Below are 16,860 nucleotides of genomic sequence, written 5' to 3' on the forward strand. Positions count from 1 at the left end.
TCTTAGAATGACATCATCTGAGCTAAGGCAGTGAATAGTTTTAAGCTTACTACCTTTGTCTAATATTCCCAATAACAAATGCTAATAAAATGTCTTTTATGGAAGTTTTTTTTTTTTTAATGTTTGTTTAATTTGATTTATATGCCGCCCTTCTCTGAAGACTCAGGGCGGCTTACAATGTGTTCAGCAATAGCCTTCATCCTTTTGTATATTTGTACAAAGTCAGCTTATTGCCCCCACAAACTGGGTCCTCATTTCACCTACCTTAGAAAGGATGGAAGGCTGAGTCAACCTTGAGCCTTGGCGAGATTCGAACCCTGCAATAATTGCAGGCAGCTGGTTTTAATAAGCTTAATAACAGGGTGCCTTAAACCCCTGTACTACCAAGGCTCTTATTTCTAGTTCTGTTATTTATTGTTAGAACCAAGCATACATTTTGATTTCCATGACTATGTCTAGTTAAACTGATGTAGTATGTTCTTTTTAGAAAAAAACTTCACTTTGGTTAAGTGGTTGTCATGAGGAATTTAATCATTACTGGACAACATAACCCAAATTTAGTAAATAGATATGAATATATACAATATATTGTAGGAAAAATGCAATAGTTTATTGAAACTTTTACACTTTTCAGATTCAGAAAGTGTAGATTATGACACAGTTTGCTACACATGGTTTGGTACATGAATGTAATGATTTTGGCAGTTTTAGGGCACAATGTTAAAATAAATCTTAATAGGGGAAATATATTAACACTATTTCATTAAGCTTTTTACTGCTTGCTTAATTTAATTAAACATTAACTGTATATTTTTGCTGACTTCATTCAGTAACTTTGAGAAGAAGTCGAAAGTTTGGATTTTATTGTTTTAAGGTTCAAATCTTGCAGACTGCACTGGAAATAGGACGTTCCACATCAGCTTCATTGTTTCTGTACTGGTATTCCATTCAAAGGCTAGAAGCATTGAATTAGGGTTCTCAATATAACTTCATTAAAGGGAGTGGTGTGGTGGCCTAGAGGTGGAGCTCTTGCCTCACAATCAGAAGGCTGTGAATTCGATCTTAGGTAGCGGCAGATATTTCTCTCTCTGGGCCAATGAGTAATTGTCTGCTGTGAACTCCACGTAGGTGTCAGGAAAGGCATCTGGCCAGTAAATGCTCGAGCTGTGTTTAGTCGTCCCTACTCCACCCGATGCAAGAGATTAAAGGGTCATTAAAAGAAAAAATCAATCACAGAGTGTGTGGGTTCAATCCTGGTAGAGGCAGATATTTCTTTCTCTGGGCAGAATGAGAATATATCTGCGCATTGGCGTCAGGAAGGCATCCGGCCAGTAAACACTCTGCTAGCTCCATTCAGTTGCCCCGACTCCACCCCGCAAGGGATTATAAGGTTGTTAAAAGAATATAATTTCATTAAAGAAAAAAAATCCTTTTTTTAAAAAACCCAACTGTTTTACTGTAACAACATCTCTAATAAACTGCCTTTCTGTTTACATTCTGTAACAGCTTTCTTAGATTGGATATATACAACAATATTTTTATCAGCAATATGGTATGATAATAATATGAATATCAAATGTTCCACTGCAAGGGATTTCTCAAGTAGAAACAATTGTCTATAAATGGGCCATAGACTTATTTTGAGCATTCGGAATATAATTTAAGGCCATTAAGGCAGGCATAAGGTCGCAAAGGGTTTTATACAATAACCAGAGGGCAACCTTTGCTCTGAGTTGTGTTTTTTTCAGTGACCTCAGTATCTTTGATCATTTACGTCAGAGGTCTTCAAACTTGGCAGCTTTAAGACTTGTGGACATCAACTCCCAGAATTCTCCGGCCAGCCAGTTGCTGGCTGGAGAATTCTGGAAGTTGATGTCCACAAGTCTTAAAGCTGCCAAGTTTGGGGACCCTGTTTTATGTGAACCATGCAGACAAAGCAACAGGAATGCACACATCTTCACCTGCCTTACAAATACACTGAATACACATTTTAGAAATACACAATCTTGTGCAGCGTTCCGATTACAAGCCAGCCACTCTCAGAACTAATTTTGAAGCCTGTCCAATCTACACTAGTTATAGTTGTTATCTACACCATATAACCCTGTTTTGTTTTGTTTTTAAACTCTATTCACGCACAAAACTGTAAGATATATCACATTCTTCTTCAATTCCAAGGTTTGCCTAAGATTGAAATAAGAATGATTAGGGCAAGATTAAACATTTTTATGATACAGTTTCATTTTCTTGTCCCCAAAGTTTCCAATTTTAGCTCACTGTTTTAGCCAGTGATGTTATACCAGTAGAGTGGAAACTATATAAAGGGAAGGACTAGTTAGAGCTAAACACGTCAGTAATTAGTTTAGCCAAAAAAGTGTTAGTATTTTAATAAACTGGCATACATGTTGCATTTTTCAAAACGATCAGAAAATGTGTTCCATAAACATATTGCTTAGAACACTCTATGAACTAAAAAGGGTAAATCTAGCAAGTTGGATCGAATGTAACAAAAAGTTACAAAAACATTAATTATCAAAACCTTTTTTAAAAATAATCCACTTCAGTCTTCCATATTTCTTTGCACTTTGAATACAATTTAATGAGAAGTGCTTTAGCAAGCTTTGTTTTTGTTGGTCGCTGACATTTTTCTTCATAACCAGAGGCTACAGATACACACAAAAAGGGTACCACTAAAATAATAACATAGGAATATTGTCATCATTACAACTATATATAGAGAAAGCTAGGGGTTGAAGCAGCCCTTTAAAAAAGCCAGTCTCAAAAGCGCAGGCTGCCAAGCTTAGCTACTGCATTATAGGAAAAGGAAATGGTTAATGCTTTTCTTACAAAGCAAAGGGCTTACATGTGCTATCATTGCAGAGCAGTTCCTAGCTAAAACATACAATGAAGACTTAACAGTTACATCTAACAATGAGATATAACAGTTGCCTCTAACAATGAAATATAAATCTGCTTTTCAGATTTCATAAAATCAAAACTTTTAATCACTTTCAGCTAGATGAAGTGAAACTGTGCTTCCAGGATGAGGCTTGGAGGCATCATAAGTGCTGAGATCCACCCACAGAGGTGTGGAAGGACATGGCAACTCTGCAATATTTAAATTCTTTTCAACTTCTCTTTGTTCTTGCCTGCCAATATTTCTGCACATGCTCCAAACAAAAGTTCAGCTAGGGACAAGACAGCCATCTTCCCAACCATCAAAGGGATCTAACTGTAGGGACCATTCTCCCACTGATAATTACAGACTGCAAGTGCAGCAGCGGAAAACAAAGGAGCTATTACCCTCAGTTCAGCAGGTAACAATAAAAATGTTTAAAGAACCTTAAGGACAATTTCCACACCGGAAGATGTGGTAAAATATTGATCCCGGGTTAATTATTTATAATTAATAACTAACATGGGTTATAACCTGAATCTTGTGAGAGTGATAGTTCCAGTCAATATAATAACCCTTAACAAGCCACACTGTCTGATAGTTTTCCTGTTGCAAAAGTCATATGTTCTGAATAAACTCTATCAAACATGCAGCATTATTCTAAATGAACTTGCTACTCTCAAGATATGATGGGACTCCAGAAAGCCCTACTGGATGGGATTTCTAGAAGTATAATCCTAACATCTATAGTAAGATAAAGGTAAAGGTTCCCCTCGCACATATGTGCTAGTCGTTCCCGACTCTAGGGGGCGGTGCTCATCTCAGTTTCAAAGCCAAAGAGCCAGTGCTGTCCAAAGACGTCTCTGTGGTCATGTGGCTGGCATGACTCAATGCCAGAGGTGCATGGAACGCTGTTACCTTCCCACCAAAGGTGGTCCCTATTTTTCTACTTGCATTTTTTACATGCTTTCGAACTGCTAGGTTGGCAGAAGCTGGGACAAGTAACGGAACCTCACCCTGTTATGCGGCACTAGGGATTTGAACCGCTGAACTGCCGACCTTTCGATCAACAAGATCAGCATCTTAGCCACTGAACCTCCGCGTCCCTAACATCTATAGAACTTCAGGCCTATAAGCATTCAGCCTCTGATTACTATTGTCCCATGTACATTGTGCTATCTGAAACAAAATGCACCAAGGACCTGCTCAATTGTCACAGCTAGCAGACTTCTGAGAATAATCTAATTATCTTCTTGAATAATATATTGCAAAGCGCTAAGAAGTCTGCTGTACCTCTTAATCAAATATATCAAAGATCAGATCTATCCATTCTTCCAGCTCAAGTTTTCCTATTCTGCGGCATCTTAGGGATACAATAGTTGTCTTTCTTATCTTTTGATATTTGCTAGGTCTGACATTATCCAGGTGTAGCACTTTCTACTTATGTTCTTCTCAATCTCTAGATGGAGCATCAAATCCTGGATTTTCTGCCAATCATAAGCCTTTTTCTTAAATGTGTCAAGAGATGTTTACAGTAAACCTTTAAAGCTTCAGGATTGCCTGTAAATTATATTATTATTGCCATTGCTCATACTATATTGTGCATGCATTTTACATGCTAATACTAGCACTACTGTTCCTGGAAGAGAGGCTGCCAGAGACATTAACAATTATTACAATTATGATGTTTACTTAATCTTATATAAGCAAGCAGCGTTTTATCAATTAAAAAAGAGTGTAGAAAAAGTAGCATACATCTCAAAAGCTCTGAGCAGGAGAACTACCACAGGAAGAAAGTTGCGGAAGAGAATTGTTTGGAAGGTAGGGTAACCGTCTTAAGGAAGTGTCAATGCTCAGTCTAATTGCATGCTGCCTATATTGCAGGCTTCCTTGTGGCAGCCAGGAGTTTGTTATCCTTTCAGCCTGTTTGCAAAAGAGGTTTCCATTGGTATTGAAGCCGTGCAGGTGGACCACCTGAAATAAAAGGATTGTCCTCACCCCTCCAAGGCAAATATGTGGCATGATCTTCCGCAGTGGTGAAAAAAGGTGATTCACTGGACCAGTGTGCAGAGGTTGCAAACAGGTGTGCAGCTTCACAATGAAGGAGAAGGCATAATAGAAGTCAAATGACATGGCACTTTATTAGATGAAATACCATTTTTGCATGTTACATTCAACTATCTCGGTTCTCTTTAAAAGAGGAGCAGCAGCAGTTTAGATTCAGGGGAAGAGATAATCTAGCTGAATTTGCAGCATTTGCCTAAAAAAGCTGAATGTTCAACTGAGGTATAGAGAAGTCGCTGCTATACAAACCTTGAGAAGGTGAATCTTCTTGTAAATCCAAAGTCAGAAATTATTTGAACAGATGAGCACATCTACTACTGGAGCACCCACCAATGATACACAGTGCAACAGTTCAGACTTAAATGAATTGAAAGCTTAAATTTAGAGAGAAACACAAGCTGAAGTGGTAGAGAGTACCTGCTACAGAAACAGTTTTGTGATAGGCCCCATTGCATGCACTCAGAATTTCCAAAGTTCTGGGAATTCCTTTAGCCCCAAACTTTTGGCAATTCTTACTTAGATTAGAAAGAAGGCTACAGTATAACATTAGTCATACTACCAAAAGTAGAAGGAAATATAACAATATGATGTATTATGGGAAGGGGAGAGGGAGGGGATAAGGCAGGGAAGAGGCTAGGACCGTGATGGCGAACCTATGGCACGCCAGAGGTGGCACGAAGCGCCCTCTCTGATGGTACATGAGCCGTTGCCCCAGTTCAGTTGGTCAGCTGGTCTTCGGGACTCTGCCGTGCATGCACAGGGGGCAGGGCATGTGCAGAGAGGCCGCATGTGCATGCAAGGGGGGCTGGGGTGCATGAGGGAGTTGCGCGTGCATTGGGGGGGGGCGGGTTGGGGGGCCACACATGCATGCAGGGAGAGCAGGGAGCTTGTAGGGGGCCATGCACACATTGCATTTTGGGGGTTTGGACATGCGTACACGCGCACTTTCGGCACTCGGTCCAGAAAAAGTTAGCCATCACTGGGCTAGGACAAAATGTGAGATCTCACAAGAATCTTTCAGGCAAAGTTTAATATATCTGAACAAGTAAGTTTTTAAAAACATTTAGAATTCACTAAGCTATGGAAAGTGGGAAACAATTCCCAGGAAACACATTTCCTGTTTCACCAACTTTCTCAAGCTGTCAGATATTCTAAAATGTTAATTTGATTTTCCATCAGTAGCTTCAGAAAGCTTTATTAGAATTCATGAGTGTAACTACACCTTTAAGCACTTGAAAACAGAGAATAAACAGGCATACGTGTCACTTGGTTGGACTTTTCTTCATTTGATGGAATGAATTTTATTTCTATTTAAATTATTTTAGCATATGGGTTTCTTTCCTTATTTTTTGAGAAAGGAGTCCTGATAATAGCAATTTGTGTTAAGTTCCCACAGCTTGCTTAAACTCTAAATATTTGTAAAGGATTGTGCTTGGCTGATCTCAGCAACAAAAATTTGAACAAATTTTTCTAAGAGATAATACAATTTCTCACTCAGTTCAAATTGGCCAAGGAGGAAAATAGTGTGGCCCATAAGCCACATATATCCTGCCAAAATCCCCCCTTTTCTGTCCCAAGATTACTAAAAAGTAGGTAGATTTCCCTTTAAAAAAATACCCCCTTTTTCTATTTGGGGTAATCAGGATATTTTAAATATAAATTACTTTTCCTTTATAATTCTGATAAGGACCAGGCAATAGCTATTAAACAAAGCAATTAACTGAAGTTTCATAAAGGAGTTTGAGTTTTATTTGTTTTTCTTTCCGTTTTTTTGTTTCCTTACCTTGGTTGCATATTTTCCCAGTGTATCCTGGATGACATTTGCATTTGTTTGGACCAATACATTCTCCATGCTTACATCCAGGTTGACAAACAGCTGTGAATACCCAAAAAGAAGGCTATTATTTTTCTTTCAAATCAAAATACACACAAAATTAAAAAAATATTAAATACATTTTCACTGGTCTTTGTAGCTGTTGTATTTTGTTACCTGCTTTTATTGTTCTTGTTGTTTTAACTTTGTATTATTTTGAGAAGTTAAAAAATAGAACAGCAAGTCTTCACTAATTGTTATAAAAATATATTCAATAGTAGCCTTTATTAGAGTTAGAGCAGTGAAGTAGTACAGCCTTCCAGTACTGTATGTTTCTACTACAAAACTCCACCGCTAGACACATTTTCCCAAAGGAAAAAAAAAATAAAGCTGAGTTATTTATATAACAAAAAATCATAAACAAAACTGGTCTCTTGCCAAAAAATGTTATCTTTTTGCCACAAAAAGGAAGCATCTTTTTGTGGTATATGTATTTAAATATGAAATCTTAGCTATATTTTGCCATGTAAAGAAATAAAAAAATTGTAACCAATGCAAGTTGATAATCAAGAGTGTCAGAATTAAGACTCCTTGAGTTGAGTGGGTGGGGGAGGCAGAGGCTGCTCCCAAGAAAATTACTATAAGGTTGCAGCCTTTAGTGCATAACTAATCCTTCTGCCATGGTGAATAAACAGAAACTGCAAGGAGACTGCTTTTAATTAAATGCAAAGTAAGCTTATCCTTCAACGCCACTTTGTTAGGCTCGCATTTTACAAGGTGGCAAGTTCTGTCAAAAACATCCCAATATATATGATACGAACAACAGAAAAAAATAGAATGCTGTGTAAATATGACTGTATGAAGAATCATACCTCCAGATTAAAGGATTACTGTAGTGTGGGAGCAATTTAAAGCAAGGACTGACCTCTGAAAACTAAATGTTCTTTCTAATTATGGAGCTACCTGATAATCTTTGCTTGCTGACAAGAAATACTAATATAACTAATAATAATTTGTTTTACTGATTACATTTTAAATGGAATGTATGACCTTATCAAGGGTATTCTTTATTCCAGATAAGTTTATTATCCCAAAATTACAATGGCTGGAAGTGCACATTTACAGTTTGTTAACATGCTTTCAGAAATCTTTACTGTAGGCAGGTGGTTTTTAATCTTTGAGCAGTTCAATATGCAATCTTTTCTTCTATCACCTTGGAATGACAGTGCCAAATGCAGGGAAAATAATATTCTGCCTATTTTAAATATAGCAGACATTAGAATTCCAGAGAGATTTTCAACTGGTTAAATCACTGCCACTTTAGATTAGAATTGTGTATGAACCAGTCACTGCAAATAATGCACTGCTTTACATTTTGAAAGTGTTATTTTCATGGACAAAAATACCTCCAATGCCCAGAAGTTAAGCTACTTGGATTTTTCATGTAATAGTACATCTATGCCGTAAATCAAGATAATATATGATGAACATTCCTTAGTGTAGTACATAATATTGGAATGCCTCCAGAAAGTTCAGTGGAATTATTCAGACAGTAATGTCTGAAGCAGATTCTCAAATACTATGGCAAGCAAACAAGTTGCCACAAGGGAGGTTGACACTGATTTGGAAATAAAGCCACCCATAATTTTGGCCTGAGAATTGGAAATATCCAGATAACTTAAAATCTAATTTTCTCTTGAAATATCTGGGCATGGACTTCAGCCCAGATAAGCCCTGGGCTGAAGTCCATTCTAGAATTCCTTGCTCTATTTTCTGCAACAACTAGAAGCTTGGGAGAAATCTCAAAATTATCAACATAGCCCATAAAGGAACAACATTATTCCTGTAGAGAATCCTCATTTAAACTTCTTTATTATGGTAAATATCAATGTAATTTTTTAAAGAATGATTATTATAGTAACATCCTATATAGGTGGAAGTATAGGGACTGGCATTCCACTCATAGGCAGTCTCCTGCCCCAGAAAATACTGGGTATTTTACATTCAGTCCAAATGGCACCCTTTGTGGTAGCAACCCTATTCTATACATAATTGTATGCTTGTAAGCCAAATTCCAATATTCACTTGGATGTATCAAAAGAATAGTATAAAGAATCTTTCACAGGAATATAACCCAGATATCAAATCTGTTGGATACCTTAATCTGAAGGAAACGTATTGAGAAGTAATTCTTTAGTGAGGTAAATGCCTAGATAGGTATTTGCCCAGGAACTCTTAAAGTGCTATTGTAATTACAAATATTCTTAACTCTTGTCAATTAGTTCTAATTGAATTAATAAATGTATTTCAGATTCTACAGCAGAGGATCTTGTCTTGAGTTATATACCTGTATTACATAAATCAAGGCACAGTGCAGCTAGATTAATTTTATGCGCACTGGGTTTTCTCACTGTGGTTCTTTCTAGGTGTGTTGGGACTGCAACTGCTAGAAATTCAATCCTAACAGATCTGGAAAGCCACTGGTTGAGCATAGCTATTGTGTGTTACTGGGCAGTTGCAGATGTCATAGGAATCAAGAGCTATTAGTTTGATGGCAGTGTGACTGCCACTGAAGGCCAACTGCGGGCAGATAGTGGCCTTTCCCATGTAGTTGGTTGGCAAGTGTGAGAAGAGTCTGCTGTACTAGATGGGCCAACGGTACAATCCAGCAGGACACCACATATGCTATGTTCTCCTCTGGATTTTGGACACCTAGATAGGACCTAGCCAGATACAATAAAAAATATTTATAAGGAAACATACATAGAGGTGCAGTGCAATCGTAACAAGATTTGCTCATAAAGAAGTCTCACAGTATTCCCAGGTAAGCATATACAACAGGGGTGTCAAACGCAAGGTCTGGGGTCCAGATTTGGCCCGCGGGGTGCTTAGATCTGGCCTGCGGGACCACCCTGGAAACAGCGAAGGACTCACCCACAGGCCCTCTGCCAGTGAAAACGGAATTTGGGAGGGTCCTCCTGAACTCCGTTTTCACTGGCAGAAGGTTGCAGGAGGCCGTTGCAGCTGAAAATGGACCTCGGCAGCCTGTTTTCACTGGCAGAGCACTCAGGCCAGCACCTGTACCCCCGACATGAGTGACGTCAAGCTGGGGATGCCTACCCTGGCCTCCTGAAGTCAAACACATCCTTGATGTGGCCCTGAATGAAATCAAGTTTGACACCCCTGATATACAACATTGCTAGCTTGGTCATTATTTCTGGCAGTGATTCATATAGATATCTGCATACAATAACACTGAAATAAACAACCATATTACAGTATAGCATTGTTTAAAATTATAAATTGATAAACAATGTAAAACAGATTTTCCCGATATCTTATCTATAAAACTGAAAATGATGCCACAATTGATTCATATTAGTTAGGAAATCCTCCACTGTATGGGAATGCTTCAAAAAAAAAGTGTTTCATTGTATTAAAATAATAAACAAAATAAATACATATTTCTCCTAAGTTTACATAAAACGTTATTTCCCGAAATTATTAGTTACAGCTTCAAAACACCGTTGTGCCAAAATTATTTTAAGAAATATGTTCCGCTAACCTTTGGGTTGGCACCTTATCCTGGCTATTCTCTGCCTTAAGATGTAGAAAGCTGCAAAACAAATTTCCATAAAAAGCAATTCAAGCTGTTTTTAAAAATTATTCCTGAAAGGAGGGTGAACTTGGATGGGATTTTATCAACTTGCTACATTCCTACAGACTTACACACACTGAACATTCTTTTTTTTTTTTCTGAAACAAAAAAATAAACAAACTGGGACACATGTAAAAAGAGAATACCTTATATGTCATTAATTTGCTATGAGAGTTTGCAATGAGATACATTTTGTATAAAAATTAACAAAAATAAATTGTCATGTGGTTCCTTTTTGACCTACCATGTTTCCCCGAAAATAAGACCTTGTCTTATATTTTTTGAACCCCGAAATAATTGCTTGGCCTTATTTTCGGGGATGTCTTATTACTTTGGGGCACGTGGAGCAAGATTGGGCTCCTCTTGGCGTCTTATCTGATTTCCAGGTCTGTCTCCCTAACCCTAACCAGAGGAAATGGCGGGGACCAGCTGCACATGTTTAAATATTTTCAGTGAGGGCTTATTTTCAGTGGAGGGGCTTACTTTTAGCGCATGTGCTCAAAAGCCCAATCGGGCTTATTATCAGGGGATGTCTTATTTCAGGGGAAACAGGGTAATAAACTCCAAAGGTAGTGAAATAGACTTCCTAATCTCACCACACAATACACTGTGGTAAAACAGTCTATTCCAAAATCCCAGTTCAAATGCAATTGAAATGTTCAGAATAATTTTTCTTTTAAAGAAACAGTATCCTTTTCTATCCAACTATAGCATCAATTTTTGGCCCAATTGACATCACTTACAAATTTAACAAAAAAAAATTTAGAATCTTTGGGCATCTTAGAGACTACAAGTGCACAAAAGCTCAAGACAACAAACTTAGTTACTACTAAGATGCCATAAATCCCTTGACAGTTTCTGCTGTAAAAGATTAACACAGCCATTCATTTAGGAATTTTGGTAGAATAGTTTATCAATTGTGAGGCAATTGATAATTAAACTCGTTGCATTTTTAATACTTTGGATTACAGCAGTTTATGGATTGGTTTTTTGTTTGTTTGGTGTTGGCTTGTGTGATATGTGAATTTAACCACTGTTGTTTGTAAACTATGATTTATGTTTTAGTATTTTTCCTGAACTAGGCTATTATGGCTTATTCAACAATTCATAACTTTGTCATAATTAAAAAGCCAAGAGTTAAGATGTTTGTCTAGAATTGGGAAGGTCCAGTATCAATTGATGCTAAGATGCCCATGAAAATTCACCTTTAGCTCCTAGAGATAAAGTAGGATAAAAATCAAAAAAATGTTAGCAGTAATGATAATAAGGCACTCCAAAGTCAAGGGGGTATGCAACCCAAAGTAGTTTAAAAGGCTGCAATAACTAATTTGCTGCAGTTGTAGCATTGCATGATTTTAGCCTTTCAAGCCATGATGTCCCAAAATTGAAATTAAACTGAAATGCTAGAGAAGAAACACAATAGCAACAGCGCTTGGATTTATATACCACTCCATAATGCTTTACAGTCCCCTCTAAGCAGTTACAGAATCAACATATTGCCCCCAACAATCTGGGTCCTCATTTTGCCCACCTCGGAAGGATGGAAGGCCGAGTCAACCTTGAACTGTGACAATCAAACCGCTGGCAGTCGGCAGAATGCAATATTGCATTCTAACCACTGCACCACCACAGCTCTGTAGCATTTCAGTTTAATTTCAATTTCAGTTATTAAAAATAATGTAATTCAAGATCTAGGGAAAAAAGAGTAAGTTCTGACCTAGACCTTGTTTAGGCAGAATAGCAAACCATGGTCCAATGTTATGTGAACCAGCAACGAAGAAAAGGCAGTTGCCTGTTCTCCCTCCCTCTCATGTATGAAGAGAGTTTGCTTGCTCTTTTTGTTTACTTGTGCATCATGAAAGTAAAACAGAAAAGTAAAATTCCTAATGAGAACAAATCTTGTCACAATGGATACTGTTTCCTTAAAAATGCAATGCATATTCCCTTTGAAATTTTTCCAAAGTACATCAGACTTTTTCAAAATATCATTATAGAGGAGGAAAAAAGAATTAACAGAATCTCATTCTTTTCTGTGCAAACAAAATAATGCAGTTCTGTATTAGTTCAGCATATAATATTTCAGATTCAGATTCATAAACAGATTTGTTCAGATTCAGATTCAGATTCATGAACTAAAACTTAAAGAGTGAAAATAATCACCACATATTGTACTTTTTTTTTTTTTTTTTGAAATGGAAAAGTTTTATACTCTGGAACAGACCATGAACAGAGCCAAAAAACCTGATTCTCAGAATAAGCTACCTTAAATTAATATACAGAATTGCATTAAAAAGCATAACAATTCTTCTCCCCACCAAAATAATGTTTTCCCCTTCCGTGATATCTTTTGGCAACACTCAAAAACAAATTCCACAGTTAATAATAAACATGCATTAAAAGGAACATTAATATTTCGAAAGGGCAGAATTTAGCAAGTAGTTTTAGCCCCAAAGCATAAAAAAGAAACAGTATTTTCTCAAGCATTGTTTTTTTTTCTGCAGCTGCAGCGAAAGGGCAGAAGCATGCAAAGGGTTAAGTTGTAATGTTTCCTGGGCTCTTTTTGATGAAGCTCCCTATAAAGTTTGTCTGCGTTTTAGTGAAGTAGTTAAGCAAAGTCAGTGTTTTGGAAGCATTTTCATGATCAAAGGGGTTTTCATAATGTTGGCTTAGGAAGTAATTTTAGGAACAGAAGTGGAAAATGAGCATTCTTTGAAGCTGAAAGCAGCTTTCTGACTGTGGCAAACTACTGTAGTCCTGCTATATATTGCCTTATATTTCTGGGCTGGCAATGAAGTCTTTAAATCTGATCGCAGGTAGTCTTCGCTTACCATCCACATGAGGGGCCGGCAACTCTATTATTAAGTAGCATAGTCATCAAGTGTGATATCACGTGACTGACTTGCAACTTTCTACTAGCTCCCCCATCAAATTTGCTTGTTGCAAAGTGGCTGTGAACCAGAGGTTGTATTCAGCCAGTTTGGACTGGTTCGGGCAAACCAGTAGCGCCGATCAGCTGGCTCCGCCCACCTGCCCTATCCTGTCCTTTATTTCCTTCTTTCTGGCTCAGCTGATTCGTACAGCACAGCTGATTTCTGTGCCTCCGCTGTTCTACTAACCAGGGCTGCCTTAGAACATAAGCAGCTGAACTTCAAATTGCTGTATTTTGAACGCTGCGCGCAAGTGCGTTAGGCACGCTCACTGAACCAGTTGTTAAACCAGTTGCATCCCACCACTGCTGTGAACATTGCAAATGGCGATCACATGACCACAAGATTCTACATGCATATTGTTGACAAGCATCTATATCAGGGGTGTCAAACTCACGGCCCGTGGGCTGGATGCATCCGACACTGGCCATGCCCACCCCCAGTTTAACAAGGGGGGAAAGTTGTGATATGTCACGTGACGACATGTCGTCACAAGTTTGACAGCCCTGATCTAAATCATGATCACTGTAAAAACCACAAGATCTTCTTTTAAGAACCGTTATAATTTCAAATGGTCACTGAAATTATGATTGGTAAAGCAAGGACTATCTGCAATGTCTGTGGACCTTAAAACATATGAAATGTTCTTAGGATACTTGTATTAATGTGAAATATGCTTGAAAAGCCAGAGAGTGTTTTTTTTGTGCTTTTACTACAAAGTGTGCATCATTAACCATGCAATCATAAACAGATTTGTTCAAAAGGAAGTTTTAACAATTAGATTCGCTTATCTTGGTTAGACTTGGTTTGTTAAGCGACGATTTGTTGAATAAGTCACAATTTGCTGAGTAGAGTATATACAATGTGTTAAAGTTAACCACATGGGTTACAACTTGTAATAGTTGGATTCATGCAAAACAGCAAGTCAAACCAATCAAACAAATGAACCATATTTGTGTTAGCACACTTTACTTCTTTATAATTCACATTTCAATAATATACATGCTTCACCAAAACAACTAAACCATATTCAGGCTTGGAATGTTCTATAACTGAAGCCACTTGTAGCTTCTTGTAGCTTGTAGCTTCTTCTCTAAGTGTTTAGCTAGATTGAAAAAAATATATGCAATTTTATTCTGCAGAAATGTAGATATTTCCAATAAGTGGAGTTTTATTCTAAAAAAGAAAAATATCCATAGAAGAATTTTTTTAAAAACATTAAAAAAAATTCAGAAACTAAACTCTGACTATTTCCTGTACATATTTGCTTTCCACAAATTACTTTAGCCAACTCACAGTTAGCTTTAAATCAGGCAGAGAATCACACTAAAGGTAGGATTGGTTGATTGACAAGTGTGGAAACTATACTGGAAAGCAATTCAGGATTTTATAATAAAGGGAGCAAAACTACATCCTATGATAACTCTTCATAGGAGGGGGTACAATGGGTCAGAGCTTATTAGGGAGCCATGGTGACGCAGTGGTTAGAATGCAGTATTGCAGGCTAACTCTACCCACTGCCAGCAGTTTGATTCTCACCAGCTCAAGGTTGATTCAGACTTCTATCCTTCTGAGGTTGGTAAAATGAGGACCCAGATTGTTGAGGGCAATATGCTGACTCTATATACAGCTTAGAGAGGGCTGCACTATGAAGCAGTATATACGTGCTAGTGCTCTTTCACTCTTTCTAAATTTTTGTAACCTTCTTGCTTATCTGAATGGAGTTGTACCTTTAAAATTATCACTTCTGCAAACTGAATGATCTGTCAGGCATCATAAAAGCCAAGTCCTGCCAATGTAATTTATTTATTTATTTTCATCCTGAGCTGGCTTTCATAATTGTGAGAACATCCTTCTCTAAAGAGTTTCTAATTTCCTTTCAAACCAATCAATGGTCTTTGACCAAGTTAACAAACATCACGGAGATCTTTGCACACATTCATAGGCACAAACTTGCTGCAAAAATAAACAATCTGCATGTAGCTGAATAACCCAGAAGGTAAGTTTGAAAAACACACTCCCAGCCACAAAAAAGACTTTTCCAGAGGTTATAATCACAGCCAACTACAAAGAACAGATGATACGGTAATTATCTTTAGATAAATTAGCCCCCAAACATAACTTAGATATTGTTCTCAGCCCCTTTGATCTTTTTGAAGTAATTTAAGCAAAGCTATCTTGTATTTTAAAATAACTGATTATGTATTTTTAAATTCCTAAATCAGAAGACTACCCTGTTATGCAGAAGTTTTAAAAAGGAGCATTTTACATCTCTGTTATTGCTGTACTTTCAGAGTCCATAGAGAAGATCGCATGTAATGCAGCTTAACATTTGTTTAAGATGGTATACATAAAAGAGCAGCAATCAAGTTTAATAAGAATATGTTGAGTGATACCCTGTTTCCCCGAAAATAACACCCAACCAGAAAATAAGCCCTACCATGATTTTTCAGGATGCTCGTAATATAAGCCCTACCCCCAAAATAAGCCTCAGTTAAGATCATCAGCCAGACAGAGGCGTTTACTACTGTATTTCCCCCCAAATAAAACCTAACCAAAAAATAAGCCATAATGCGTCTTTTGGAGCAAAAGTTAATATAAGACCCGATCTTATTTTGGGAAAAACACGGTACATCAAATATCTTTCTATGGGTTGTGGAATAAAGAATGGTGGAGGTCATGTACTTGGGATATATTCAAGTTATTTAATGACACACTGGGATTCTTTAAGAAAACATGGAGGGTGCCAATACTTTGGGTCACATCTTTACATACATAACATTGAAGCATAAAGGAAATTAAACCCAACACATATCATATTTAGGACACCTATTTACAGGTAATCCTCAACATAAGACCATATTTGAGCTCAAAATTTCTGCTGCTAAGCGAAAATTGAGTCTTGTCCCATTTTGCAACTGCAGTGAATCACTGTAGTTGTTAAGTTAGTAACATGACTGTAAAGTGAATCTGGCTTCCCCATTGACTTTCCTTGTCAGAAGGTTGCAAAAGTGGATCACATGACTCTGTGACACTGCAACTGTTGTAAATATGAGCCAGTTGCCAATCATCTAAATTTTGATCATATGACCATGGGGATGCTGCCATGGTCGTAAGTGTGAAAAACATGAAAAAATGTTTTAAGTCATAAATCACTTTTTTCAATGCCAATGGAACCTCAAATGTTCATCAAATGAATGGTTGTAGGTCAAGGACTACCTGTACTGATAAGTGATCCAGGGTATCTACCAGAGGTGGTATTCAGCAGGTTCTGACCAGTTCTGGAGAACTGGTAGTGGAAATTTTGAGTAGTTTGGAGAACTGGTAAATACTACCTCTGACTGGCCCCGCCCTCATCCATTCCCTGCCTCCCGAGTCCCAGCTGATCAGGAGGAAATGGGGATTTTGCAGTAATCTTGGAGTGCAAGATTGGGGGGGAGTGGGGAGGGAATGGAGATTTTATAGTACCCTTCCCCTGCCACGCCCCCCATGCCATGCCCAC

At 37.6% G+C, this 16,860-nt stretch overlaps 1 protein-coding gene across 3 annotated transcripts in view; it reads right to left on the reverse strand.

Annotated features, from left to right (window-relative positions):
• NPNT (nephronectin) overlaps positions 1–16,860 on the reverse strand; it is an 81,502-nt gene that overhangs the window by 38,707 nt on the left and 25,935 nt on the right. For 2 of the 3 annotated variants that reach the window (XM_070948375.1, XM_070948376.1), the window contains one exon: positions 6,744–6,836. In XM_070948375.1, the coding sequence (XP_070804476.1) occupies positions 6,744–6,836 (93 nt within the window). Of the gene's footprint in view, positions 1–6,743; positions 6,837–10,338; positions 10,390–16,860 lie in introns of all 3 variants that reach the window. The other variant, XM_070948373.1, reaches the window with a different exon arrangement.

This window comes from Pituophis catenifer, unplaced genomic scaffold (genome assembly GCF_029215685.1).
Source record: "Pituophis catenifer annectens isolate HBS135680 unplaced genomic scaffold, rPitCat1.0.hap2 SCAF_8, whole genome shotgun sequence".
NCBI classification, from domain to species: domain Eukaryota; kingdom Metazoa; phylum Chordata; class Lepidosauria; order Squamata; family Colubridae; genus Pituophis; species Pituophis catenifer.